At 39.9% G+C, this 25,491-nt stretch overlaps 1 protein-coding gene across 1 annotated transcript; it reads left to right on the top strand.

Annotated features, from left to right (window-relative positions):
* Positions 1-407: 407 nt before the first annotated feature.
* DYNC1LI1 (dynein cytoplasmic 1 light intermediate chain 1) lies at positions 408-24,054 on the top strand. Its single transcript, XM_082754407.1, has 13 exons — positions 408-617; positions 789-862; positions 10,871-10,987; positions 12,123-12,353; positions 15,188-15,357; positions 16,451-16,544; positions 18,145-18,280; positions 18,613-18,724; positions 19,900-19,959; positions 20,081-20,125; positions 21,112-21,232; positions 21,397-21,555; positions 23,109-24,054. Exons 1-13 carry the CDS (start codon positions 457-459, stop codon positions 23,219-23,221), a joined length of 1,593 nt encoding a protein of 530 aa, XP_082610533.1. The 5' UTR covers positions 408-456; the 3' UTR covers positions 23,222-24,054.
* Positions 24,055-25,491: the final 1,437 nt, after the last annotated feature.

Below are 25,491 nucleotides of genomic sequence, written 5' to 3'. Positions count from 1 at the left end.
GGAACATCCTCAAGTTGCGCAAGGGGAGGTTCGGGTTGGAAATGAGGGGAAATTTCTTCTCAGGAAGAGTGCTCAGGGGTTGGGACGGGTTGCCCAGGGAGGTGGTGGAGTCACCGTCCCTGGGGGTGTTGAGGGAGAGGTTGGACGTGGTGCTTGGGGACACGGTTTGGTGGCGCCATTGGTGGTAGCGGGGTGGTTGGACCAGGTGATCTTGGAGGTGGTCTTGAGCTCTGTGTGGTGCTGAAGCGGTTCAGCTGTGGCTCCCCACAAGGTGTGCGAGCACCCTGCTCCCCACAAGCCCCGCCTGAAGCCTGTCCCCCCTTCCCCACCCCACGGAGCTGGGGCCGGGGCTGCCTCAGGGAGCCGCAGGCCCGGCCCCGCCCGCCGACATCCGGGCTCCTGGCGCCGCCGCCGCCCGCCCGGCGGCTCGGGGAGGCGGCGGCCGCAGCAGCGAAGATGGCGGCGGCGGCGGGGAGAGCCGCTTCCTTCGGTGCCTCCGCGGCCGGCCTGGGCTCCAACGCCGGCTTCTCCTCGGCTGCGGCCGGCGCCGGGGCAGCCAGCGCCGGCCCCGCGGAGCTGCGGGCGGGGGGCGATGAGGACGACGGGCAGAACCTCTGGTAACTGGGGGGCGGCGGGGCGGGGGCGGGGGGACGCCGAAACCCGCTAAAATCCCCCCAAAATCCCAGCCTCCGCGGCCCCCTCGTTCCGTTTCGCGTTGAGGGGGCGGCGGGGGCCGGGTGTGAGCGGCTCCCCGGCGGTGATCGCTGTGTCTGTGTGCCCCGCTCCAGGTCCTGCATCCTCAGCGAGGTGTCCACGCGCTCCCGCTCCAAGCTGCCCTCGGGGAAAAACGTCCTGCTGCTGGGTGAGGCGCCCCTCCTTCCTCCTCATCATCCTCATCATCCTCCTCTTCATCCTCCTCCTCCTCCTCTTCCTCCTCTGTGTGCCTCCATCCCCGCCCAGCCGGCTTTGGGGCGCAGGGGGGAGCGGGCGCCTTCATGCATGGGTGTATGTGTGTGTGAGGGGGGTGTATCGCAGCTGGAGGGCTGCTGGGTGCTGCTACCAGCAGCTGGATCACTAAATCAGCTGCTCTGCCCCTCCTTTGTCAGCCTTTCCAGCCCTGCAGGGAGCTCTGGTCAGCATCTGGGGACGCACTCCTAACCCCGCACACGGTTACGTGGCCGCTGTGCGCCCGCTGATTCTCCCTAGCCTCGTGGTTTATATTTCCTTGAGTTCTTTCAAGTGTGTTTTTTTTTTCTTCCTCCACGCTCCTAAAGCCGTCGCTGCGACCCTTTTCTTCCTGTCTGGAGAAGTCAAGTGGTGGCCTACAGCGTCTGGTGAAGGAGAAAATTGCGCGAGGGCTGTGGGCTGGCCTAGTGAACCTGTTACATCCTCGCCCTCCGTTTGTTGCTTTTTATGCGGTACAGCTGAGGAGGCTTTCGAGATCGAAAGGTTGTGTTGATCTTAAAGAAAGGAGAGGTTGCATAACGATTGACAGCTTTTTGTGGATACTTTAAAATTAAATTGGACGACTGTCCTTCTTGAAACTTGCATTTCCTTTTTCTTCAAGCTGTGATCCTTGCCAAGAAGATTACATTCTTGGCTTTTTGGCTCTTCGTAGGCTACTGTACAGGATACTGGCAATCTGTAATTCTCAAATTGAGACTGGACTTCTTTCAAAACTAAAGAGGGTATCATGAATGTTTTCAAGCACTCATTTAGCTTATGTTTAATTTGCTGCACAGAAATATGCTATTCTCTCATTTACGTAGAGCTTACAGAATGACTAAGCCTAGCACTTAACTCATGCTTTTCTTGTTTTTTTGTTTTTTTTGTTTTTTTTTTTTAACAAGATGTGCAGATTAGTAGAAGAAATTCTAGTGCTTTCTCAAGAGTTGTATTTTCTAGAAGGATGCGGTCCAGAAAAAAAAAAAAAAGTTTGGCATGTATTTAGGAAAAAGAGCATCAGATCTGTGGACTGGCCAATGAGGATTGTGGTCGTGTTTTTTGTATGAATATGTAATCTATGTATTCTCTTGGCTGATCATTTGCAAGCCAGCGTGCTGGCCCTGAAGTACACTGCCTTTGGAAAAGGAGAGGTCGTGTGTATTCTGTACTGGCCCGTTTCAGGTGTGCAGTATGTGAAGTTTTGTCTCTTCAGGTTCTCAAGCTGTGTATTTGCTATTTCTCTGTTATCTCACACTTCCTCTATTTTTGAGCTTTCTTCCTTTAATTAGTTTTCTACTAACTTTTGTTCTTAGTGTGGATCACTTCTTGTCATGGCTATTTCCAGCTGCATCGCTCTTAGAATACTTTTAAGCAGCAGTTGTAAAGCTGCTGATGAGAATTGATAGCTCTCACTGTTTTGAGTTAGAGGAGTTACAATATTTACAGTATAAACAGTGTATTTGTCAAAATTTCCCAGCTGAAACGTGATTTGTAGTAACAAAGTAATGCTTTTTGATATGAACTGCATCTTAAAAAACAAAACAAAAAAACAGCAACCCACACTTGGTGTTTTTTCTTTTGCCAGGATGTTTTTTTTTTTGGATTTGCCTGCAGCATTTATATTTTTCCAACACTATATATACTTGTATGCCTAATTGTTCTGGGAGCCTGGTTGTTGCAGGCATGCTAATTCTGCTATTTCAGCAATTTATTTTTAGCTTTGTTAACATCTCATTTTTAAGAACCTGGAAAAGCTTTTAAAACATCAAGAAAATAACTAGAGGAAAGCAGAATGCCAAGTGTTAATCTCTGGATAGGACATGTTTTGTGAAGTGAAAGTTACCATAATACTGGTAATTTTCTTCTCAAAATTGTCAAAAAATGAACAAAGGCCAACCTACAGTTGTAGGTCTCCGATATTGTTTCATTTTTTTTTCTGTGGAGACTTCAGGCTTTGGCAGCACATGTAGTATAAAAGCATTTTTCCGTTATTGTGTGAACAAATACTAAAAATGCAATCTTCCCTAAATGTTTCTGTACAGCAGGCATGCTCTGATTCATGGGCAGCTCTGTCATAGTGACGATAGCTACCTCATTTAGCAAATTATACCAGCAGATAACATAAGACAGTCCCTGCTTTCTGAAGGAAATGGGGTGCTCTGGTTGCCATTTCTAGCTACTATTTGCAGATAGCCAAAGGCTTTCGTTGCTGGGATATATTTTTTCCCTTTTCTGCTGGTTTCTTTTTTTTCTGATCGCTTATGTAGTAAAGATAGCTGATCAGAAGAGAGTGATGGTTTTTGTCAAGTATGATGACAAAACTGATGCGGACAACTGGGAGCGCTCTTGCTCATTGCCTTCCTGCTGTAATTACACCTGAATCAGCAGGTGGAATAGATGAGACAGCTAAAAAGCCAAGACTGCGGGTTGTGGATGGAATCCATAGCACTGCACAACGTGTGAAGGGATGAATTCAGAGACCCAGGCTAGTCAATAATTCAATCAATTGCAGCACGTGCTCAAGCAGTAATATTCAGAATCATTCCAGGATGCACAAGCAAACAGGCTCCCTAGCTTGCAAGTGAACTGAATGGCTGCTTTCTATCAGGCTGCACATTTTCTTTTTTACCCCAGACATCTCACTCTGCAGGGCCAGGCCTGTTTGTTTGAATCTCTGAGCTCAGCTCCTGGCTAAGGGCTGTCAGGATGCTCGAGGAGTTCCCGCAGTCCACAGCCAATTTACAGGTACACTTTTCTGTGTGCACGTGTTTGGGAAATGACTGTTATTGTGGGAAGCTGCCGCATCTCAAGGAGCTGTTTCAACTTGCCGCTTTCTTTTAGCGGACCCTTGAACTATAGCACGCTTCAACATTCAACATTTGAACATTAAACAGCAAATTGTCATGAGAGGATATAAATTCATTAAGAAATCTGCTTACTTCTTTTTTAGCGTTGAGCACAAATTTACTTTTCCATTTGATTTTTTACCTGTTCAAATAGCTGAAAGTTTTGCTGCGATCATTTCATCGTTACAGCTGATGAAACGTCGCTTGTTGATGGAAGCCTGATCATTCATCTCAAATGCTTCTTAATTCTCTAGTCCTGCAGTTGTTCGATAACTATTCTTCCTCTTCAAATCTAAACTTGCAACCTTTTCCACCCTCTGCATGAAATTAAAGCCTTCCAGATGTAAGACAAGTTTTATTTCAGTCAACAGTCATAGTTCTAAAGTGTCAATTGTTTTGGTGGGACACTGACCTAGGTAGTATTTTAATTGTTAGCTTTGCATCTACGTTTCTTAGAACCCCAAATGTACTTTTGGAGAATGTTCTTCCTGCTATAATACGTTTCCAAAAAGCCAGAATTAAATGAATGTTGTGTGGTAAGCCTTATTTAGTCAGAACCAGCATGGGAAGTTCTAGAATTGTTGAATTGCATTTATTTAATTTGCCTGCTTTGCCAGAGGTGCTGCTGATTACTGGATTTCTCTCAGAAATAGCTCTGAAGGTGAGGATCGTGGAAGGAATTGTGTTTCTGTGTTCTCCAGGTAGGATAGTGACAGGAATACCAATAAAGACGTCCCTTCAATACCAGCACAGGATTATTCTATTTCAGTAGTGAGCCTGGGTAAAATGCACTAGATGACTTACAGGACTTAGTAGGTGATGTTACAGGTGGCTCAGTGCTTGCATTCGAGATGTGTGCTGCTCATACTCATTGTAGAAATTTCTGCAACGTTTGGCTTTCTCTGCCTTAGGTTTTTCCAAGCATAAGTAACACTGCTGTACCTGTTTCCACTGTCAGACCAGGTGTTCTTGTGTTGCAGGACTTAGCAAAAGGCATGCTGGAACAGTTGCCTACGGTCTGCTTTCCATCATGTTGTGCAGAAACGCAATTAATGTGCTCCTGGTTTAATTTTGTACTGCCAGAAAAAAAAAAACAAAAACAACAACAAAAAAACAAACAAACAAAAAAAAGGCAAGTGAATGATATGTGAGGAAAAAGGTGCATTCAGTGGAGTAGAACAAACTCAGAGGAGGAAGGTTTTTGTCTAATGAGTAAATTGTAATTTAGTGGCAAGTTATTTGAAGACTTGGTAGCTCTTACTTACTGTGAACTTGTGTGTCGTTTTTGAGGAATTCTGGGGAGGAATCTCATCAGCATAATTAATTTTGTGCCTCAACTCTCTGAAAGCAAACTAAATTTGGCTTACTCTGATTATTTTGGTCTTGCTCTGCAAAAGGCATTCTTCAGTTAGTATAGTATGTGTAAACAAGTCTTTTTCACTAATACGAGGCTGTGGAAAAGGCAGTTATTAGCCTGTGCTTGAGAGAAGTGTTTATCTTGAACGTAGCTGTAGTACACGTGCCCTTGACTCTAGCGGGAAGGCTGTTGTGTCTCCACTCCACTGGATTAAGCTTCAGAAATTCCACGAGGTGTGGAGCAGAGATCAGTCGCTCTGTGACTCTGGGAAAGCTGCTTTGCCCGGTTTGATAACTCAATTTCAGCTTTGACTTTGCTCTATCACATTTAAGTGAGGTTGGCTGTCTTCTATCAATACAAATATCTGGTGTTTTATTAAATGCTGTGAATCTTTCTACCCAAAAACTGTCTTTTTGTAAAAGCATAAAGGTAGTCCACAAAAAGAAAACCACAACCGTTTTCTAGGGAAGGGAGAGGATTAACTAGAACCGTTGTCTGTAGTTTTGCTTGGCTGTGCCTGAATATTGTTTTTAGGGATGAGTTGTAAAATTCCCATATCAGGCTGGATTTTAATTGATATTTTTAAAAAAGCAAACAACAAAATCCATCAAAGAGCCAGTGCCGTTATGATTACACATGTTGGATACATCCATGGCTTTCCAAAGCTGTTGAAAAAAAATCAGAGCCCCTAACGTAAGAGGGACAGACCAACAATGCTGATGACAGAAAGAAAAGGCTTCACTTTGCCTTTGCATATTTTAATCGTGCTTGACAGTTTACAGTGGAGAAAATTGAAATGAAAAGTCCAATGGAGATAATAATTGTATTTATGGCAACTCCTTGTATAGGCTTCTGTGAGAATTCAGTGTCTTGCTTGCTTGTTTTTTGTGCTTCCTTTCTCTTGGAGGTCAGGAGCACGAGGATGGGCACCACATTGCCCTTCCTGGTGGGAGCAGCACCATGGATGGAGATGCTTTGACAAGCACAAAACCAAGCTCGAGGAGCTCTTTGGAGGAGGAAAGGAACAGTATGGGGAGAGAAATGAAATGCCTTTTGTTTAGTTGAATGAAAGGCTTTCCATTTGGTTAACAAGACAGTGAAACACTGTGTGTAAACAGATTGTTTTGACTTAGTTTCAACTGCTTCCTAGCCTGACTTTTCCAGAAGAATTACATCTGTTGTCCCTCTTGTGTTTGTGTTCTGCTGTGGTGTGCAGCACCGCTTGCTGGCAAGCATGGCTTCTGTTTCTTCACTGTATTATTAAAGTACAAGTGCAGCTTGATGTGATGAAGAGCTTTAGTTCTTCAAGATTTATTTTGGAAAAGGAAGATCTTCTATGTTAAAAAGAACAGGATGCAAAATCTTAAATTTGCATCTATCTACCTGAGTTTTATTCTACTTTGCAGTTCTGTATCAGGAATTGTGTGTTGGAAACATTTTGCTCTATGACCTTACATGTAGAAGTTGGTTGTTAATCTGATTGTTGCGTGCTATAGAAATAAAGAAGCCAAAGGATTTTCTGTCTCAATCTTGGAAGAGGAGTTTGATGATTACTCTACTTGGAGGTACTTAGTCCTTTGTCTTATGTAGTATTTTAGTAGAGCTTTAAAATCAACTATAAAACAACTTGTTTAGGAGAACAAACTTTCCCTTTTGTCTGAAACTAAGCAGCATTGCTTTTTCATGTACTTCACAGACATCTGGAGATAACAAAAGATATTCTTAAATATATTAATGTTCATAATGTCGTGCCATATGTGTGTCTGTATATACGTACTCTTGTTTAGGAATAAATGAGTATATGCACACTTTCTTATAAGTGCCTGGCAGCATTTACACTAATTGCATTACAACGCATTACCCAACAAACCTAAAAGAGCCAATAGATTTTAATTTCATCACAAATAATTTCCTCTCCCTCTGGCAGAGAGAGGCTTCATACAGACTAAAAGTATTACTGTAGAAGACTTGAATTTTGAGAGGTCCTAAAGGTTAGCATTGCATGCAAATAGAATTAATTTGCTAACGAAGTTTCTAATAACTATTCAGGAGTTTTAGATTAGCATTGTTTTAAGGTGTTTTTTTTCTTTTCTAATATTCATACTGAAAAATAACTACAAATTAAAATTATATGCTGCTGTTTCCCAGCATGACTTTATATATTCAAGACGTGTTGAATTATCAGATTTGTTTTGAAGATTTTAGGTTGGAAAAAAAAAAAGCAAAGTTACAAATATGTTTTTGCAGCTATCACGGTTTTTAAAAGTGTATGCAACATGCTTAAAAAAAAAAAAAAAAAAAAAAAAAAGACGGAACCTGAAGTCTTAGTTGCTCTCCTGTTAAAGGCGAAGTAACCTCTTCCTAACTTACGAATTGTGTAGGCAAGGGGGAAAAAGTCCTTATGTCATATGTGATGGTCCTGTTATTCCTTTGACAGCTTTTTCAGAATATTGATTGTAATTTGGTTTATGAATATTTTGAGGTGATTGGGTCACCCACAGAATAGGGCACATCTGGGTAGGCAGCTGTCATGCACCCTTGAGAGTGAGTAGTCGTATTTGTAGACTGCTTAGTTGTTTCATTGCTTGTTTTGAACTGCTTGTCAGGATGCCTTTTAATGCTTTTCCCCGTGTATATTTTGCTTTCCCTTATATCATCTGCAAACTTCACTATTCTCTTCATTGACCTGAGTAATTAGTTAAAGTAATTGTGAGCCCTTCAAGCCCCAGTGATGCATCATTCTGGTTTTGTAGTGAGTGATAAGCACTCCTCTCTGCAAGCAGTAACTTGTAGGATAGTTATATATGCCAGTGATCCACCTACCTGATCTTGGTGTTCTGAAATGGGTGGATGTTTGATAAGAATATTCTGATCAGGCTTCACTAATTCCATGATGAGAGGTTGAAATGAGTACTTGGAGAAGAGGAGGCTCAGGGGAGACCTTATGGCTCTCTACAGCTACCTGAACGGAAGGTGTGGGGAGCTGGGGGTCGGCCTCTTCTTGCAGATAACCAGCGATAGGACCAGAGGGAATGGCCTCATGTTGCGCCAGGGGAGGTTCAGGTTGGAAGTTAGGAGACATTTCTGCTCAGAAAGAGCAGCCAGGCACTGGGACGGGTTGCCCAGGGAGTGGTGGAGTCACCGTCCCTGGGGGTGTTCAAGGCAAGGCTGGACGCGGTGTTTGGGGACATGGTTTAGTGGGTGACAGTGGTGGTAGGGGACGGTTGGACCAGGTGATCTTGGAGGGCTTCTCCAACCTTAATGATTCTGTGATTCCATACTGTGCGTGCACGTGTCCAAAGGCACTAATTTTACATCCAGTCAACCTGTCTTATGCTGTTCTGATACTTATTTCTGTGTGTGCGCAGAAGATAATTACTGGGAAATGTTAGGAGTGAAAATAAAAGTCTTTTTCCCCAGGGGAGGTTTACAGCATTGAATTTCTCTTTACTTCAGCTGTTAGGCACTATGGGGAGTAGCAGAGCACACAACACAGCCCTGAAAGAGGGCTGGCTTGTGGGATGTAGATTTCAAGTTTATCTATATTGTTTAGCTTGGGCTCTTTAAAACAACAAACTTGTACAGATAGCATTGGTGCAAGTATGGCTTAGTTTAGAGTGCTTAAGTGTACCTTTGGAAATGGTTAGAATTTTTCATAACCACAGATGTTTCTTAGATTTAAGTTTTAGGCACTTCTGTTAAGGACTGGCAGATGTAGTGTGCAGAAGGTGCTAAACTTTCCCAACACAAACAAGTTGTAATCTTTCTTACCACGTGTGTAAAACGAAGTAGAAGGCAAGATAATGTAGCTAGAGGTCAGCTATCCTGAGAAACTAGGAAAGCTGTGAAGTGCAATCCTCTTTGAAAGGAACAACATTTAGTTTTGTTTCTTGAGCAGTCTGATGGCACAAACGAATTGAAGCTACCTGCGTGTGTGCTTTTATTACCTGGTGAAACGACAGAATGACTCGGACAGATACCTTGGCAGAAGTAACAGCGCCTTCAGCAGCACAGCTTGCCGGTGTAACAGCTCTTAGTAGGGTCTCCTCAGCTATTTCTGGGTGACAAATAGAAGAAATCTGGATAAGTACTTGGGCGAGGGTAAGGGAGCAATTATATTTCATCTGTGGTGAGGAAGCTGGAGTTCTTCACTTTTCAGGCAGAATTTCTTGTTTGAAAGAATGTCCTCACAAGAAGAGGAACACTGATGAACCGAAAATAGCTGTGCTTTCCAGCGTTTCCTGTAAATTATCTGTGATTGTGTTTTCTTAGGTGCATCTACATTTAATAAATATAAGGACCTAGCTAGCTAACTTTTTTCAGATAGACTTAGAGTTTAACTGATACAACTTCATGTTTCAGTTTTAACTTCTCTGCTGTTATCCAGAACTTAAACTTCAATTCTGGTCGTTTTCTCTTTACTCAATGGAAGCAATTTAGTATTTAAAGAAAAGTCTTTCGGGTTAATTAGAGTAAATAGTTATTATGCTTTCTGGTAGCTTCTACACTGTCAGTCAAATCTGAACCTAAAGTTGAATTCTAAATTGAATGTTTCATGTGATTCTCTCTGGAATTTTATGTTGGGGAAATTCAACGCCAGTTCATTTGCCACCTTTTCTGCTCTCTTCTGTGGTTATACCTATGGTATTCTTAATGTAGCCATAATGCTGTCTGGAAGATGATGGTCAAGTTCCTTTGAAGGAGAAACTTCAGTATGTGTAACAGTGAAAATTACTGTCCTAGAACTTTTATTTTTTATGTAGTGTTTATATTTACAGTTTTGCTGTATAGGAGAGTCAAATATTCTGTTTGGCATAAAGCTGATAAGGCCCTTCTTAGGAAGCTGCTTTTAATTTTATAACCTGCGAGTGAGTTTTGAGAACTTACTAATGTCTGTCCTCAGTAACTCTTAGGTACCCATCCTCCTGTTAAACTAGAGAAGCAGAACCCTGATCTGACTTCACATTTAGTTTGATTACTCTTTCAAACTGGAAAAATTGCACATAAAGTCTTTGAGCATATACTTAGAAGATTTTCAAGAAGAGTCTCTTTGACAGGAATTGAGCTGTTTACAGTTTGCTTATGGTGTAAGGTTGACTAGTTATCTGAGCTCCCTTTTGGGGGAGAGAATAGGCGGGCATTAACAGTGGGGTGAATGGATGTGGATTGCAGGCTGTGCATGTACCCAAGTATGTGAATTCTGGTCAGAATGTAAGGCAATGGGTTACAGTTTGAAGAAACTTTAAAAAAGTGACAGAGCTGTAGAAGACAGGGTTGGAAGAAATCACCCAGAAAATGAGAAGGAAACTGTTTTGCCTTGCTCAGCCTGGTGTTCTGCCCTGCTTGATGGGGAGAGTATTCTTCTGATTGTAAGATGAGTTTCCTGTTACATGAACTCAGTAAAGACTTTGTTACCACCTCAGTTGCTACTGAAAGACTGACGTTGTTTGGAGTGTTAAACAAGGCTTAAAATGTGTATAAAAACTTGTTCCAAATAGGGTAGTCACTGCCATACTTGCATTTATAACAAATCAGAAATAAGATTTGAAGGAGAAGCACAGACTTCAAACAAATGAATGAGTTGGGCAAAACCCTCTATATTTTGAAACTTTAATTAGAGTTCAGTCATCTTGTTAGCACAATGTTTCCTTCTTGCCACAAGTGTTTTTCAATACGTAACTGAGATTAAAGATTGAGTGGTTTCTAACTTCTGTCTCTCCAGGTGAAGATGGAGCAGGTAAAACTAGCTTAATAGGAAAAATTCAAGGAATAGAGGAGTACAAGAAAGGAAGAGGAATGGAATATTTGTATTTAAATGTGCATGATGAAGATCGAGATGGTAAGTTTGTATTCATAATAATACCTTAAACCAAAGTAATAGTTCAATAGTGTGATATTTGGAATGAAAGTGGTTGGCTTGCTTTCTTGATTATTTGCAGGAGTTCAGTTTAGTCCACATGAGTGATTTCTATATATCATGAGACAGTTTCTCACTCTAATCTCCTTTAGTATGTATCATGAAAGGAGAAGAGCCAGGAAAAAGGCTGAAAAGACCAGGAAAACAGCCTTATTGTGATGTTCTGAATGGATGCTAAGCAAAAGCATGCTTATCAAACCTAGAAGAAAATGTGTTTTAAGTTCCAGACACCAAATATCTGCACCTATGGAGTGGATAATATCTGGGTATTGTTCTCAAAGATGATTTGACCGAGGTTAAGAGTATTGGGAGTCTGTTCTGAACATCTTCGCCAGAACTTGTGTAATGAGAGAGAAAAACTTACCTAAAGGCAAAATGTAAATATACTAAGCTGTCTAATTTTGAATTGCCAGCTCTTGATTCATCACTGAAGTTGTGTCTATAGGATATAAAAGTACACTGTTTTGGGGGAAGATATTCTATTTGTGTGGTGATTGGCCTTTTGCAAACCTCAGGAATAACTTCCTTGTCCTTTCACTCTCCATCTAATTCATTAAAACTTAGAAGAAAAACTTGCAGTTGTGCTCTAGGTTTCTGACAGGTCAAGGTACCTTGTGTTCTTTAAGAGTTATGTAGACATATATTGGGTGAATTCAGCCATCTCTTCTCAGCCCTTGGTCTGCTCACCTGTCAAAGACTGCCACCTCCCTGTCAAAAACTCCAATTTCCCCTTTCTAAGTTGCTTCTTGAAGCAACCCATTGTCCCTCTCAAATGGAAACGTTGAGTTCCATCTTGGGGCTTTCACTCTCAGGTAATGTGTTTCAGATCTTCAGATATCAGCCATTAAACTAGATTCTATAAACTTCAGGGTTTTAGAGGGGCAGGTCTGCACAAGCTGCTTTCTGCTCTGTTGTTACATATGCATGTTCAACTGATTGATAAAATGTGTCATTTTCTTTTTTCTTTGTATTTTACATGTCTAATTCAGATTTAATAGCTACTATGTAGTGGACTGTTTCGAGTAAATCTCATAAAATGTTTCTGCTTTTGTTGTAGACCAAACAAGGTGTAATGTATGGATTTTGGATGGTGACCTGTATCACAAAGGTCTTCTTAAATTTGCAATGGACGCAAGCTCTCTAAAGGACACTCTAATTATGTTGGTAGTAGACATGTCTAGACCTTGGACTGCACTGGATTCTTTACAAAAATGGGCAAGTGTTGTAAGAGAACACATTGACAAGTTAAAAATTCCGCCTGAAGAAATGAAAGAAATGGAACAGAAGTGTGAGTATTGCACAAATATGTAGGAATCTGTTTAAATCAAATATGCTTAATGCTTTCTGCACCACTTAATGTTTCCACTGCAGCTTTTTTCTTGTTTGGAAAGATGATTTAAAGCTAGGAGTTCCAGATCAAGCAAGTCAAATTTCAGATAAGTCTTAAGTAACTATATGAACAATGCTCAATACTAGTGTTTGTTTCTAATGGAGGTACTTTAAAGAAACAAAAAGCTTTAAGAATAAACACAGCTAGGTCGAGTTTATAATCTTGTTTCTTACAGATTTTTGTAGGTAAGATTTGACAAATTAAAAAAAAATCATAGCTTTCTATTTTATTTAAGTATTGTAAAGGCAAATCGTGGTCTTTCTACACTACATCAGTCTTCTACCTGTTCCTGTAGCTAGTGAATCTTACAGAATTTTGGATCTTTTCTCTGCCTAACAAAAATGTAGATGTTGAAAGGATTCACTATACCATGGTAATGTTTTAGGGCCCTTTCTACCTGAGGTGTTACATTACTATTGATGCTAATGCAGCTATATGGTGTGTGGTTTTGAGATACTATGTAGCTCTATCAGTTTCATGTCTTTTTAGCTTAAATACACAGAGCACAAAGTTCTTGCAGGATTCCTTAAACTATTTGATGGAACTGTCCAACGTCATTACTCCTTATTACTTTCAGGCATCCACTGTATTTCACTTGGGGTACTAAGCATATGAGTCCTTCCCCCTTCACCTCTTGAAATTCCTGCAGGAGTGAACATTTGGGAGAGCTGTGCGTCAAGATCAGATAGCATGAAATCTTACAAAATCTAGGAAATAAAAGTGATTAAGTGAGTCAAGAAACCATCTAGCCATTAAGAGTTTGGTTTCTGGTTTAATACTTAAAGACATTGATGGTCTGTGTGCAGGGTATAGTAGAAACCCTGGACACAATCCAGATATGAATTGGAATATGAATTTGAGCCTCTTACGATGTGACTTCATGCATTCATTTGGGTAGCAGGCTGCTGCTGCTGCCAAAATGAGGGAGGAATCTTGCTTGCCTGAGTTTTTGCTATGTAATCCTATTCTGGTATCAGGCTCATTGCTCATGAGAGGCTCCTGTGAGCTGGTTTAACTTCTGATGGGACTGAAATCTACTGGAGGGTTGTGCATCTAGTTTTCTGGAGGTGTTCTGCTGTGCTCGTCTTCCAGTTTTAGCAACTGAACCCTCCTCAAAGAAGGGACCCTGTGAGAACCAAGACAGATACAGAAGGCATTAAGGGATACGTAGCAGCTGTGTGTGAAGGGTTGTGAGAACTCTTCCTGTTGCTGAATTCAGCAGCCCTATTGCCTGGTTGCTTTAACTGTGCCTCTAAGGAGGACCCGAGATAATACCTCACAGCTCAAAGGCTGTGGAATATAACATTCATCTCTTCCCCTGCTTTTTGTACCCAAATGAAGACGAGTATATCATGATCACACAGCAGCAATTCTGGGAATCCGCCAGAGGACTGCCAGTGCTGGAGTAGTGTGATTTCTATTTTAGCATGTGATTTTCCCAGAACAGACAGGATGCTGTTTGAGAGATGCTCCCTTGACCAGCTGACGTATCTTGGTGAGAGGAGACCAGGGTTTAAGATACGATCGTTCTGGGAGGCGCTCAGATCAGATTGAAGCAGCAGTGTTCCCTGAATAAGAGCCTGAACTGACTGCTGAAGTAGAGATGATAATCTGTACGTGTGCTTTTTGTTAGCGTGAACTTTGAGACCTGTAGAAGGACGGAGTAACCTCACCCTCAGGTCTTCCTCCAGGGCCTCCAATAATTCAGTGGTGTGTTAAATCAGCTGATGCTTTTCTAAGTATGAACTCAGGGCTCCAATCAGTTCGGAGGAAGTAAGGATGGATTAATGTAAATCAGGACAAAGCAGTGAGGAAGTACAAGAGCAGCTAGCTGTGGGTTTGCATGATGCAGCTAAATTTGTCTTGCTGCCTGAGTTCTTAGCTGAATCAGGGAGCGCTGCTCATGGAAAAGTAATCAGTGGTGGTTTTGGGTAAAATACCGTTTCTGCCATGTGAAGCAGGACACGTGATGTGAAAGTACAACATCTGATGCCTAATATTGCATCCATGGCAGCAGGAATATTAAGTGACCCTGTAATTAAAGGCTGGGGTGTTTTGCAGCAGAACCTTGCAAAAGTTACACTTAGAACCTCATTTTTTTTCCTTCTGATTCTTGTTGTGTTCCAACTTATCCTCCTAGCTAAATTTTGAAGTTGTATCTGATCTATTGTGAAAATCATGCTAGATATTTAATACACTGTTAGCTAATAATACATCTAATCAATACTTATTTTATTTGTTTAATAGTATTGTAGATTGACTGTACAGATAGAAGTGTAAACGAGGGGTTTTTAGGTCAAACGTGGTATAAGGTAGCAGCTAAATAATATGTGTAAGGCTTTTTTATGTTTATTCTAACAGACTCTTACTAATTTTACCAAGAAGAATGCAAGGAAATGTGTTTTCTTTAAGGGACATATCAAGCAGTAATGGTTAATAGCAACTGCCTAGTGGTTCCACAGTGATAAAATAAAGATGTGTTAGTGTTGTCCTTGTGGACACTGATCTGGTTGTGTTCTTCTGCCTGTCAGTAAAGCAGATCTGACTTCCTAGTTCTCTCTCGTGCTACACAAAGCCAAGAAATGGGTGGTGCTCGATGCATGTTCAATTTTTTCCAAATAAAGAAGCAGAAAGTACTATACAATCGATAGTGCTAGAGGTCAATGGCAGTGGAAATCAATGTTGAAATAATAAAGTAGCTGATCTTTTAATACAACTTTTTTTACTTTCAGTGGTAAGAGACTTCCAGGAATATGTAGAACCAGGCGAGGATTTTCCAGCTTCTCCACAGAGAAGAAATACTTCATTACAGGAAGACAAAGATGACAGTGTGATTTTACCCCTGGGTGCAGATACACTAACATGTAACTTAGGCATTCCAGTAGTAGTAGTTTGTACAAAGGTTTGTTTCACATTTTAGGTTTTTTTCTGTATATTTTATTTAAGGAACTCTGTCAATTCTGGATTTGGGTTGGGGAAAAGCATGGTTCTTAGTTCATTCTGGATACTTTAGATAAGAATTCTTTAAAACATGTTTAATGTTAAAGATTGGGAATCTTCTGGAAGCCCTGATTGCATGTTAACTTGGAAGTAGTTTTTCCTGTGGTTATGCCAGTTTTCAGGGAATTGAGATATTTTTCAGACCTGGTTTTATGCACAGAAGTGAGCTAGTCAGCAAGCAACTAAAATTCCCTTTAATCACCACAGTCTTCCTTTCTTCTGCAAACAATGTTTTGGATTTTTAGATATTTTTGTTCTTTCTGTGAAAAAGGTTTAGGGTTCTGGTGCTGCTGTACTAACTTTTCTCAGTTGTTGGTGTTTCTGTGGCCTGTTTTGGTTTGTGTTAAATATGTAACATTTTTATTCTAAAAAGAAAGCGCTGTGGTTTTCTTTTGTGTCCCCCAGCTCTTCAGTTCTCATTGGCATTAAGCATACTGCATCTGCAGCCTCTGGCCCATAATGAAAGAGTAAACCTTTTGATGCATATGCTGTTACTTTGCTGGAAGGTTAACCCTCTCATTTGAAAAGCATGTTTTTTCTCTTTTCCCCACCAGCACCATTTTTTTCCTTTTGCTTCCATATTTCTTGCTTTTGCCCCCTTTTGCAAAGTAACTGGACAGAAAGGTGGTGTTCTGTAATACCACCGTGTAAAAACATTGTGCAGAAAATGGTGGTATCATTCAGTGAGACAGTGTTCAGCAGAGGCTTTATCATATAGTGTGGCAGGAGGTAAGGGAATGAGAAGTGTCAAATGCTTAATCTCTCAATTTAATGTTGATCACAGGACATGCATGCCAAGTTATGTATTAGTTTTAAGAGATTTTGCTCAGTTACAGCTTTTAAATGATCTCAGCAGGTTTGTGGGTTTTGTTTTTCTCTCTGCCACTCACCCCGCTCTACCCCTTATTCCCCAGTTGTGCACTGGAGGTGCAGCAGCACTGCTATTTCGGCAGATAACTGAGAGTGGTATATTAATTCTCTGCTTATCTCAACAGTGCGATGCCATCAGTGTTCTGGAAAAAGAGCATGACTACAGAGATGAACACTTTGACTTCATTCAATCACATATCAGACGGTTTTGCTTACAATGTATCCTTAAATGCATCGTAAAGACAAAAAGGACTCAATTTTTTTCATTAATTATGACTAGCTTAAAAGAATTTTTGCATCTGTACCAAAGTAGTACATAACTCCTTTACTGTGACTGGAAGTCTGCTTCAGTTACCCCCCACAGATATTGCTGAACTAAACTCTTCTATTTTCTGCTGGTTGAGTTTAATGTTTTTTACAGACCTATTAGAGCCTAGCATGTCCCCCTACTATGAATTTCGTTACTTGCCTTCATTACCATATTTAGGAGTCAGTTCCTTAATCAGTAAGTCTTAGCCAAAAAGACTAAGCCAGCACGTCCCTAACACAGCAAGAAGATAATTCATATAAACATTAAATCACGTCAGATGTGCATAAGATGATTTTTTTTTTTTTGGCCAAATATGCAGTCCCTTCAGTGTTCAGTAATTCCACAAGCGAAGGTAATAAGGGGAGAAAAACAGTTTGAATTGCTGTAAGAAAGATCCACTGGGTTTTGTGTTGGTGCAGATGCAACATACGTAAGCTGTCACTATGATATTATTACTTTTTTATAAATTAAATATGTATATTACACTGGTTAGTGTCATTTAGTCAGCTAAACATGCCAAGAACTAGATTTAGATGCTAATAATATGCCTTCATTATGTTACCATCATTGTGCTGCGGTAGAGGGAAGTTTAAATACCAGTGGGGAGAGAGCAGTTAGCAGATGGAAAAAATAGTTCAGGAACCTGGCACTTCAGTTAAGTATGGAGATGGCATTTCACTCAAAAAGCTTTTAAGACCTATTTTTCAAAATGGAATTGCAGGTAATTGTAATAAGTTTTGTAGGTGGAGGAAGAATGTGAAAGATTAGTAGGAATTAGTCCCTGCAATTGAATATGCCATGCGTAACCTGGAATTCCATTGTAAACTTCACTGAATGGGAGTTGGATGAGATTAGATTACATTCTTCCTTCAGAATTTGAATTTCATACATGTAGGAAATTCAACATAGGTTAGGGTATTTGGCATTTTTATAATCCCAAAGTGAAAATTACTTAAAACTTCCCTGGCTGCTTTTATTAATCCTGTGTATAAACAGCGTTACTTTAATATTGAAGCATGTTGGAATACTAAGCACTCTCTTAGAGCTCAGGCCCCTAATCTAAAAACACAGCTGGGAAAGCGAGGATGTTTTGCATTTTTGAAGCTACAAGTGTTAATGCTGTAGTGTGTGCATCACATCTCTACGTAGTCCTGCAGGATAGGATAATAACAAGATAAAGATATGGTATGAAAATTTTCCTATGCAAAAAACAAACAAACAAACAAAAAAAACCACAGTTTTGAAGACATCACAGGGAAGCTTTGAGAGTGAGAAAAGCCTGTACTTTAAAAGCAACAGATGAGCTGCCCTAAAATAAATGCAGGAAGAAAGATTTAAATTACTAAAAAGCTTATTTCAAAAATAGTGCTGGTAGTTGTTTGACCTGTATGATTTTGCGTTCCCCCTTTAAATTTTACAGAGGAAGTAACCTTTAAAGCAACAAAAATGCTCAATTCACCATCTCTTACCAACTGCTAAAAATGAATTTTCTTTAACAAGCTTGTTCAGATGGGGCAGCACTTATCTACACCTCAGTAAAGGAGAACAAAAACATTGATTTAGTGTATAAATACATAGTCCAGAAGTTGTATGGGTTTCCTTTCAATGTTCCAGCTGTTGTTGTGGAAAAAGATGCGGTATTTATGTAAGTTACCCGTATTATGTGTAACAGCATTTAGAGCCTGCTTTTTGTCTTATGCTTTTTGAAGTTCCCTGTAACATTCTTGTAAGCTGGGGTTTGTGAATGCCAGTGGGCTGAAATCAGAAATACCGCCCCAAAGAGAAATGTTAATCCAGGAGACACTTCTTCCTCGTTACGGTGGACCAGTCCCAATCTACAACCAGTTGTACCTGATTACGTGGAAGATAGGGAAGGATGACAACTTCCCTGGCTTTCGGTTCTGTGCAGTTGAGGATAGCATACTAGAATAACCTGAAGTAACCATAGAATTTGAAGCCAAATGATCCTTTTTCTAGTCCTGCAGGTTGGGATAATGACAAGAAGATAGGAATATTGCACGAGAACTTTCAAACACTAAAAGCAGAAGACAGTTTTGAAGATAACATCAGAAAACCACCGGTCAGAAAGGTAAATTAAGATGTTTTAAAAGGAGAATAAATATTCCTAACATTTTGGCATTCAGCTTTTTACATACTTATTTCTGTCAGCTTTTGGAGTGTTTCCTTGAGACTTTGCTTCCAGTTTATCGCAAGACTGTGATAAGTTTATCATAAGACTGTGATAAACTTGTTTTTGCTTGTCTTGTTCTCAAAGTTCTTCTTTATTTATAAAAACAAAACAAAACACTCTGTATGTGATTATGCAGCTTCCACAGTATAACCAGTACGTTTCTCTCATAGTCTTTAAGTATGTAGCTTGACAGAACTACATGCTAGCAGCAGTGGACCCATGTGTACAGAAGCTATTCAAGGCAAATATTTTTGTGACTTTTTCTAACAAAGCTAAGAATTTGGGATTGATCGTATTTCTAGATGTGAATATTTTAGCCAGGAAAATGAATACTATGCCCTTTCTGTAATCTTTAGGGGAGAAATCAAGACATACAATGCTACCTAAAATACAAAGTGTCCAACAAAAATACAAGTGGCAGGCTTTTTGCATGCTTCTAAACTCGAGGCATGGATTATAAATTTTGGTGTTGGTCTTTGCCATGTTTGTTTTGGCAGTTTTTGTGCTGAGCTTATTTGGAGGAAAAGTGCTTGAGACTTGATGCTTTGAACTGGGATCTAAGATCTCTGTCCATTTTATAGACCAGTCTAATGTAGCACAGGCAAAGAGTCACTTTTGCAAAAGTTACTAACAGTAACACCAAGGTTAGGTCTGCATAAGTTAACAGAGAAAAGGGAGTGTGCTGTGGAGGGCCTGCGTCTGTGACCAGAAACATAACTGTGTATCACACTTTAAATGCCTTTTAAACTGTTTCCTTGATGATTCTGACACCCCCTGAAGATACCTTGTAATCACTTGTCGTTCCTCTTTTATTGAACATAAAACGGATCTTTCCATAGATACATCTAGATTTATGTCAGACAGGTCAAAGGACTAAATGATCCTTCCATTTCACTTCCAATTAATGTAACTTAAATGGAATTACAAGGTGTCAGTCTTAAATACAGAAAATGTGTAATATAACATGGTGATCACGTTTCATTCATTACTGAACGCTTTGGTCATATTGACTCGGAGGTGTAAAAAGAATACTTCTTCCAGTTAAAATGATGTTTTTGGTTTTTGTATTGCAGTTTGTTCATGAGAAAGAAATTGTGGCAGAGGATGACCAAGTGTTTCTTATGAAGCAGCAGGTAACTTTCTGTCTAAAAAAACAATTAGCCATTTAACAAGATCCTTGATAGAAGTTTGGTTTTGTATTCTTAGTTACTGTAATATCTAACATTACATGGGTTTGTGTGTTTTCTTTTGCAGTCGCAGTTGGCAAAACAACCACCTACTGCTGCAGGAAGGCCAGTGGTTAGTAATAAGAATTTTAAATACCGTTACATGAAAATGATCCACTCTCATATGTTTAGTGTGGTTAAAGCAAGCAACCCTCTATCAAATAGTTTTTAGTCTTTTTTTTTTTTTTAAACTATGTAGTGTTGAAAGCCTACATCTTAACACTGCTCTAAAATGATGATGCTTCTTCACAGCTAGACATAACTTGTATTGCCAGCAAGGGCTAAATGTCATGGCTTTACTTTTCATGTGTTAGAGAACATCTAAACAGTTACATGACTGACCTTCCCATCCAAAGAGTGTGCCAGAGAGCAAATGGCATTTCAGCTGAATTGTCTTGGTGAAACTTTTCCTAAATTTGACACTATCTCTGAGAATATTGAGACTCTGGAGAGGGAAAAGAAAAGAAAAAAAAAAAAAAGGGTCAAATAAGAACTATGACAACAACTACATTTAAAATGCTATTAAAATAACTAAAAAGTTACCAGTTTAATAGAGAGCATGTGATATTTCAAAGGTGGCTTTATCTTGTTTAGATGAACTGCAATTTTACAGAAAAAGGATTTGTTATCTTTGAAGCATTTTTTTTTTTTAAACTGGACTACCTTTAGTCATTTCTACAGTATCTATGGCATGCATTGTCTTTGCAAGAAGCTGGAATAGTTCCTCTGTAATCTCATCAGTACAGTTTTCATTATGGTCAGAGGCACTACTGAACAGCACGTGGACTTCAACGTTTCTTGTTGAGGTGTGGAGGGAGTAAGCTTCGCTAGTTGCTTCAGTTGAACTGATGTTAATGTTTCTAATGATGTCATACAAGTGTGGAAGAAATCACATGCTTCAAGAAAATTCTGTGTCATTTCAGCTGTGTGGGATACTACGTTGTTTCAAAAAAAAGAGAACTGTGAAACAAGTGCTTCATTTCATGCATGATATAATTCTGTAGAAGATTGACAACTTCAAGCTTTGGCTTTTTTTTCTCATCCTCTTTCTTTGTGTAGGATGCCTCACCGAGAGTTCCCGGAGGATCTCCTAGAACACCAAATAGATCTGTGACATCAAATGTCGCCAGTGTTACACCAATCCCTACTGGGTCCAAAAAAATTGATCCCAATATGAAAGGTACCTTTTCTTTTGAAGGCACAAACGCATTTGGGGAAATAAAACAGCTGTTTTACTTCCTTTCTTTAATGTGCTTATTTAGCATAAATAACTGAAACACTAAATCAGTGTTACTAAACCTAATAAATTTTGTGTGTTTTTTGTGTCCCCCCTCCACCTTGTAGCTGGAGCTACTAGTGAAGGAGTCCTGGCTAACTTCTTCAACAGTCTGCTGAGTAAGAAAACTGGTTCCCCTGGTGGCCCTGGTGGTGTTGGTGGCAGTCCTGGAGGTGGCAGCACTGGTGGTGCTGGCAGCAATTTACCACCATCAGCAAAAAAGTCAGGTATGATGAAAGATCAATTTCTAACCTAAACTGTGGCATCATTCTTATTAGTACAGCTCATCAGACGTATGAATGCTTGTGTTTTGTTGGTACTTGATGATAATGTTTTAGACAGCAAGAGAAAAAAACACCTGGCTCCCCACTTACATTTTGTGTAGATTGACCCGGAGATAAGCTTTATTCCATCTGTGTGCTTCCTCCTTCTGTATGCAAATCTCAGTTTGCTGAGCAAAGTGCAGAAGTACTTCCTAACTGGGAAGTCTGCAGCGCTTGTTGGAGCAGCGTCTGGAGAGCGTTGTAACAGGAGCTGTTGTGTGCCACGCAGAGAGCAGAGCACCTGCTGAAACATCCCTGGGGAGTGGCTGGCAGGTGGCTTGGCTGAATTCAGCCAGGTGAGGGCAGCACTGCAGAGAAGTGGTGCATCAGAGCTGTGGCACAAATTTCAAGAATAAAATGAAACTGTTAGGGAGGAAAAAATGTTCTCAGAAATATCCTACTATGCAACAAATGAAGGGTTAGGGGGTAGCCAGTTGAATGTGGCATGTAGTTAGGTTTTCAAGGAGTTACCATGTCACCTCCTCACCTTCATTGGTACTTACTGTCCTGTGTTTAGTGTTATTGATAAAACTCACTTATTTTTTCATCTGAAAATTGGTTGGTTTGGGATCTGAGTATGATTTGAAGAGCAGCACAGGACATTTAGATGAGCTGTATAGATAGTTCCTGTGAAGTTGGATCTTCAGCAAGGATGCTTGAGACATTGCTAAAACGCCGTATACATCAGAATTGTCCTTTAAAGTCTGAGGTACTGTGCCCTACTTGTCATGGTGTGAACAGTCTCTAGTTCTGCTCTGCCTGCCTTTTCCTATGTCATCTTTTCCTCTCCTGTGGTAGAACGTGGCAGATAGAAACCTAGACTGAGTGATAAGAATGACCTGGTGGAAAAATATGGTGTAAGTTAAGCTTGAATCAGGTCTAAGTGTGATTGCACAAATGTCTGTGCCATTCCAAGATACGAGGAGGTAAGCAGGTGAGGAGAGAGAGGGACTTGCCACCTGAGGGTGTGCATGCACCCAGCTGCAGCAGTATCAGGTCTAAGCTGACTGAGTGCGTGAAACTGACCTTATTGGTCTGTGGTGAAAGCCTTGATTGCCATTCAGAATTAGTGTAAAATACAGCTGATACAGGAAAGTATATTTTCTAGCAGTTGTGAATCCTTCTAAACAATGTTATGTATTTTTAACCTTCCATTAACTCTCCATATGCTGACAATTTATATTATAATTATGGAAGTTATTTTGAGATATCTGGAATATAGAAGGATGTGACTTTATCGCTGTTGATTTTTGGCCTTAAGTCTTTACTTTGCAACCCAAAGTGTCCAGTAACAATATTTGGGATTTGTCTGAAGCAAAAATGTAGTTCTTCCATCTTGTTTTTTTTTTTGTTGTTGTTGTTCAGTTTAACAGGTGCTTCTTGAGTATTAAAGAAACCACAGGCTTTCCCAGAACTGTTTCATAAACGTGACTGAATGATGTGCATTTCTTTTGTAGGTCAGAAGCCAGTTTTAACAGATGTTCAGGCAGAGTTGGACAGAATTTCACGGAAACCTGACATGGTCTCTCCAACAACCCCTACATCTCCCACAGAAGGTGAAGCATCTTGAAGACACCAAATAAAACCAATTGTTCAGTTTTCTGGGATAATTCAAACTTGCCTCTGCCTCTTCCTTCAGTGACTGGAACTAAAGAACTGAAAGATCTTTTCAGAACACAAACAGTTTATGTCTGTCTTTCTTTCATGTGTTGCCCAACTTAACAAAAGGGAGCTGTACAGATGGAAAATGGTATCACATCATGTAGGACTGCTGTTCACAGTGCAAGAATAATAAATTTAATTTCTTGGGTTTTGTTGAAAAGTCAGCATAATTCTGTAAAACTGGCAAGTATGTCCACTTATCAGGTAAAGGTTGCTTAGAGCAGGAAACTGATACACACCACAGGCACTTAATTTATATTGATTTCCCGACCTGGTGGTCAGGTTGAATACCATCTTAAGTAGAGCTTAACCTCTAAAGGAGAGAACTACTGCTAGTTTTTGTAAGAGAAAATGAATTGCACAAAACTGTAATGACAACAATAAACTCCAAATATATTTGAACACTTCATTTGGAGTACGTTTGCAAATCTGTTTGATCTCCCCTGAGATTAACACTGCGTTCAAAAACCCATGCAAAAATTTCATTCCAGATATGTCTTCAAATTAGTGGCCAGTTTTTTTGGTTGTTTGATTAATTTCAGACACTGAATAAACGATGTATAAAGAAAAAGCAGAGGTTAAATGTACAGATAATCAGTATCCAGATTTGTCTATATATATGGCTCGGCCTTAATGTCCCCCACTATGTTTCCCACATGAATTATGGTTTAAAATTGGTCATCAAAACTGTAATCAGTTAATAAAGTATTCTCTGCATTCAAATTTAAGTAACTTTCATTGAAGCCATGGTGTTCTTTGTTTACAGTTACGTTTTATACCGCATACTTAATTTTTTTAAAACATGCTTCTTATCTTTAACCTCTCTGTGAATAAGATCACTGGGACAGATTTAAACTTCCTTAAAACATTGGTTCTGGAAGGAACTGCCTGAAGTCTGCTGCATTTGTTGCTAGGAGTAACACCAGCTTATCAGACTTGTGTGGATTCTGCTGTAATGTATTCTGAAAACACCCTAGTTGCACTAAGGATCCTGCTGATGCCTTCGGTATATTGTACGAGAAGTAGTTGACTGAGGTTAGGGCTTTACTTCAGCTTTCGGTACACAGATGTTGAGCATCCCTTTACTGATCTCTTTTAAGCTTACGGTCTCTTCCTACTTGCGGCTACGGGATAGTAAATGTGAAAAGTATATCCTTATTGAGTAATTGCCAAGTGACCTCTTCAGTGTGTTTAGGGTGGGTTTTCATTGTTGGTCGTTTGTTTTAGGTTTTTAAATAGTCTTACATTAATTTCTCTAACTCTTTAGAAAACTTCAGAAACCCCCTGATGAAGAAGAGGTTGATGCATGGAGAAATGCCTCCCTATCAGTACACTTCTGATAGTAGCTTATGCATGTAAACTTCTTGAAACATAACTCTAAGTGCTAATAGGTGCTGTTCCTAACATCAGCAGCATGCTTTTTCGTACATAGAGCTGCAGTGGTACATGTTTGTGGAGTGAAACTTCAGACTTTAGGACAATATCCTAAACTTTCGTACTGCTCAGGTTTTGGAAAGAAAACTTTTAGCTTCTGCATTTTTCATCTGAGCATCTGTCAAAGCCCAGTATCCTTTTTGAAGCTGGAAACTCGGACGTGTTATATTTCCATATATTTTCTAGTTTTCCAGAAATATATTAGGAACTATTGAACTAGGTGGCCTTTTTTTTTTTTCAGAAGCAGGGACAGGGGAAAACCTTACTAATGACTCATTAGAATTTCACTTCATAAAACAAAGTTCTAGAAATAAATGTCACTTCTGCAAATATAAAACTTCTAAATTTATTCCTTCCCTAGCCCGTTAGTTGTTTTATCTATTTTATAAAAAAAAAAAAAATATTTAAAGAACATTGGCCTTTCTATTCTACAATGCTACCTCCCTCCTTAAAGTTAAAATTCTCTTAAAGCTGCTGTCACTATCCCCAGCTTTGTGCTTTTTGGAGCAAAGACTTTAAGGTATTTTTATGGCAAAAAGAAAATGAGAACTTGTTTCTATTTAGCCTGGTGGCTTTGGCTTCTTGTTTCCATTCAGTGAGACCAAGACTACTTGGCTGCTGGCTTTGGCCTTGAGTTGAAATTTCCCTGACTATTGCTCTGACAGGAGTGTCAAGATGCAGACAAGATGAAGGTGTCACCAGAACTATCATGCAAAACAAGCCTATGTAATAGAAGATGTTTTT

The sequence above is a fragment of the Aythya marila genome, assembly GCF_965140915.1.
Source record: "Aythya marila genome assembly, chromosome: 2".
Taxonomy (NCBI): domain Eukaryota; kingdom Metazoa; phylum Chordata; class Aves; order Anseriformes; family Anatidae; genus Aythya; species Aythya marila.
Note: the sequence above shows the minus strand (reverse complement) of the source record. Positions and strands in the feature narration are given on the sequence as shown.

Excerpts from the sequence above, each read along its gene's own strand:
- DYNC1LI1 (XM_082754407.1), top strand. The coding sequence starts at position 457 with ATGGCGGCGGCGGCGGGGAGAGCCGCTTCCTTCGGTGCCTCCGCGGCC. Across the intron at positions 12,354-15,187 it reads GAAAGAAATGGAACAGAAGT|TGGTAAGAGACTTCCAGGAA; the intron begins GTGAGTATTGCA and ends TTTTACTTTCAG. Across the intron at positions 15,358-16,450 it reads TAGTAGTAGTTTGTACAAAG|TGCGATGCCATCAGTGTTCT; the intron begins GTTTGTTTCACA and ends TTATCTCAACAG.